Genomic DNA, 4,430 nt, shown 5'->3' with positions numbered 1-4,430 from the left:
GAACTTTTTCAACTTAACTTATGAAAATGTTCCGGAAAGTTTGACACTTTTATATATATCTTAAATTAAAGCTAATTCAATGTACTTTATTATTGAAAAAAAAATTCGGACTTTATTTTATCTTCACGGTGAAAATGGCTACAGAATTCTATTATTGTGTGAAAATTCTCGATTTTATTTTTTACATTTTTAACTTTATAATGCTATGACATATTGAAAAGTGTATGGATCAACATTATTTTTTTATGAGAAATAATATTTTTTAATAATCCCTTTTTCATTCTACATACTTTATCTTAATTAGGATATTAATAATGAACTAGCAGATCATGTAGCTTTTGGAATAGTCCACCAATTTTTTAAAGTTAAACACTATCTAAAGATTTGCATCGAAGCGTTTTTTTTTTATAGTGATTTTAATCACTGTCAGATATCATTATACTTGATCCATCTATACCACGTCACCACTGTGCCGCGACCCCCCTGTGCTGGTTTTTTAATAATCCCTTTTCCATTCGACATACTTTATCTTAATCAGGATATTAATAAGGAACTAGCAGATCATGTAGCTTTATGAATAATACATCAATTATTTAAAATTAAACACTATATAAAGATTTGCATCAAAGCGTTTTTTTTTATAGTGATTTTAATCACTGTCAGATATCATTATACTTGATCCAACTATTCTATGTCACCACTGTGCTGGTTTTTTTTTAATTGACTTAAAATTTTTTTATTTGCTATAAAATCGTTACTAATATATATAATTATTAATACTATTTTTTGTAGGAGTTCCGACTTCAACACAAAATACTACGCAACAGTGGGATCATCCAAATTGTTGGCCATCGTTGCAAGCAATGGCAATTTTTGGTTTAGATCAAACAAAAAACAGTAGAGCACAGAAAGTAGCATTTAATATTGCTAACAGTTGGGTGTATACTAACTATATAGGATATTACAATACTGGATTTATGTTTGAAAAGGTTGATATCATATATTTTATTTAATTTTTGATAATATCTAACTTTTATAATGAAACATAAGTAATAATATTAATACACATACAATCACACATACACACACACATACACACACACATATATATACACAACATTTTATGAATTTATTTTTGATTAATAGTATAATGCAGTCGATTTGGGAAAAAGTGGTAATGGAGGAGAATATAAACCACAAACTGGGTTCGGATGGACTAATGGACTATTATTTGAGCTATTTTTCCGATATGGACATGTCCTTCACTCTAGTTAAACTGTGAAAATATTTAATATGTACAAAGTGATTATTTTATTAAAAATTTGTAAAATAGTGTTTAAAAACATCTTATATTTGTTAAAAATTATAAATTTACATGAAGTATAAATATAATTTCAAAAATTACACTAAATAATAGTTTTTCTTAAACAATAAAATACATTATTGGAGTACTAGCAAAACACTAAATTTTAAATTTATTCCTAAGGAAATAATTACACGTATTTTTGAGCATAATTAAATTATTCATCCTTATTTAATATAACTAGTATACATGAATCAATACACAGTAATTTACATCATTTATAACTTGAGTAAACTTAATTAGCTTTAGTTTTTGGACAATTATTCTCATCAAATAAAACAACAAAGTTTATAAAAAACCAAATTTCAATAAACCAATCAATTCCTTATTTTCGCATTCATAGACTACGTTTATAGCATATTTTTTTTTATTATTCGTCTATAATAAAAAAAAAATTAAATGAAAATTTTAAATGTACATCACTTAAATAGTGGTAAAATCACCGTAAAAACCTTTTTGTTTTCAACTTGTTTTTATTATATTTTACAATATTGTAAAATGGTACTGAACTGATAAAAAAATAAAAATTTATCATTTCCAAAATTATCTATTTCACTTCAGCCATAATTATGCAAAAATAATAAGAAGTCATAAAAATGCAATAACATTGAGAAGCCATAGATATCCAAATAAAATTAGGAAGCCATATAAATACAAAAACATTAAGAAGCCATAATTATGCAAAAATAATAAGAAGTCATAAAAATGCAATAACATTGAGAAGCCATAGATATCCAAATAAAATTAGGAAGCCATAGAAATAAAACCTTGAACTTTTTAACTAACTTTAATTGCCCTTTTTATCTACCAATAAATTCTATGAACGGTTGCCGCCGCATCGATAACACAAAAGTTTTCCATGCTTGGAGTCTAAGTTCGAACCCTTCCCGTCAATATGATATTTTTTGCTATATATTTCTTAATACTTTTAGAGTTGGAAAAAATAAATTTCTTTAAATTTTTATCTTATTTAGATTGAATAACTTCAATGAATATCAAGGAACATTGCTATAATTAGTCTCCCCTTGTTAGAAGAAGATTCTTATTCATATTAAAATTATTTCATTATGCGGTTTTTTTGTGTCTGTCATTTATTTTTCACAGCTAATACTTGATCTATTTTTTTCAACGATACGTCTAATGACCACAATTAGTACTTAATTGATAAAAAGCGTTTCAATGATATTGATTTTCATTACTATCAGATATTATCTAAACTTGTGCCCTCAACTATGTCGAGTCCACACTGTGCTACCGTTTTTTATATTTAAGCAGTTAAACATCAATTAATTATAATCAATTTCATTTTTTTGAGTCATTATAAGTGAATGATCTAGTTTTGAGCTCTTATTCTAGTCACCACAGTTACCATTTTAAAAACACAACATTTTTAATAGTAAAAGTGAGCTGAATTAAATTAATTACATTTAACATAATCCACCCGAGCTGTGTCTCTTGGGGAATGTTTGACTATTGTCGCTATATTTTATTTACCCGTACAAAACAAATCATGAAAATGGGTAAAAAAAAACAAATTTTGGGCAACGATAAATCGTGTGATATAATGTGTGCAAACATTGCACCTTACCTTTGACGTCACGCTCAACACATTCGGACGCTGGGCGCTTTTTCGATACAATGTCGTTTGATTGTAATTATGTTGATAATTGTTTACGCGAGTACTTCAACGTATTACAAGCATTAAGAACTCTTATTAAAAATTGTACCCAAATAAATTTTCTATTTCATTTATTAATTCCGCTATAGCAATGGTTTCAACTTGAACCTATTACATAATATGATAAAAGAAATTATCTGGAAAAAAATTATAATGTTATTTACCTTGGTAATAAGATGACCACGTGCATCATTACTAGATACCTAATACCTCAGCTGCCTTTACGGCCTTTAATACAGGCAATCTCTTCTATAATTTTTACTGCATTTTCAACCGTTGGCAATTTATCAGTCGGTGATGTAGTTTCCCATTCTCTTAAAGTATTTCTGTTCAATTTCGCTGTTATTATATGTATTAAGAACGGCCTCTATTCATAGGGATTTTGTTTGATAGCTATTAACAAGCTTACATGACCATTTAATGTATCTACAAATTGCCGCAATTTATCCGCTGATTCCCCTGTGACAGGCTGTCACAGGGAAATCATTGGCTAACCGCTGTCAGTGACAGCGGTTAGGTCCACAGTCGCAGTACATGTGTACTTGTACTACTATTATGTTGTTGCTATACCGTATTATATGCCTATACAGTATTCTATACTATAGAATAATTACTAGCTGTCAACAACTTAAAGTTGAACGTAAATAGAAAATTTTTCAATCGTTGTAATTGTTCGTTCTTATGTATTAAACTGTTAAAAACATCGTAATATGACTCCCATTCCAAATAAGACTGGAAAAAAGTGGACATGTTTTTTGGGGGAACTCATCGCTCGTATCCCTCCACACTGGTCACCGTTCTGAATGGCCCTTATATTATCTCCCTTTATGATCTCAGCTGCTTCCCCTAGCATTTGAATGTTTTCTGCTTTTAAGACCTTAAAACAGTATTCTTTAAACTATAATCTGTACGTTAACTGTACCACTTGATTTGTTGCTAAATTATCTATCGCTGTTTAAACTTAATCATGTTCATCCCAAACATACTCTATTTTTTAAAGCCTTAGTTTTGCTAAGACGAGTTTCACACTTTTGTTTTAATTCCCAGTTTATGAAAAAACATAAATCTAGATTCTAATTTATTATTAAAATCTTACCTGATAATTTTCATGGTTCTTGTAATATTTTATATAATAATATTATTAATTAATAATTGACAAATAAAATAACACAAATTCAAGTTTTAGTAAACAATTCAAAGACGTAAGAACTTCGACAATGATGATCGCAATATCCACGTAACTATATTATGAACACGAAATGAACTAAAGAGGTGACAATCTAATAGAGTCTTGCACAAAAAATTAATTAATCATAACAAATACACATTTATATAACTGTAAAAAAAGAAGATACACCTGGAAAGCTATCTGCGATACATAGACATTAC

General features: G+C 28.1%; 1 protein-coding gene across 2 annotated transcripts in view; it reads left to right on the top strand.

The window, feature by feature from the left end:
• Positions 1–1,423, top strand: part of LOC126903681 (trehalase-like) — a 14,851-nt gene extending 13,428 nt beyond the window's left edge. For both annotated transcript variants that reach the window (XM_050682055.1, XM_050682054.1), the window contains exons 9-10: positions 793–989; positions 1,147–1,423. In XM_050682055.1, the coding sequence (XP_050538012.1) occupies positions 793–989; positions 1,147–1,275 (326 nt within the window). In that variant the 3' untranslated portion in view covers positions 1,276–1,423. The remainder of the gene's footprint in view (positions 1–792; positions 990–1,146) is intronic.
• The last annotated feature ends 3,007 nt before the right edge of the window (positions 1,424–4,430 follow it).

Source organism: Daktulosphaira vitifoliae, unplaced genomic scaffold (genome assembly GCF_025091365.1).
Source record: "Daktulosphaira vitifoliae isolate Bord-2020 unplaced genomic scaffold, ASM2509136v1 Scaffold_4, whole genome shotgun sequence".
Taxonomy (NCBI): Eukaryota; Metazoa; Arthropoda; class Insecta; order Hemiptera; family Phylloxeridae; genus Daktulosphaira; species Daktulosphaira vitifoliae.
The sequence above is the reverse complement of the archived record's forward strand: the minus strand, read 5'-3'. Positions and strand labels throughout refer to the sequence as shown.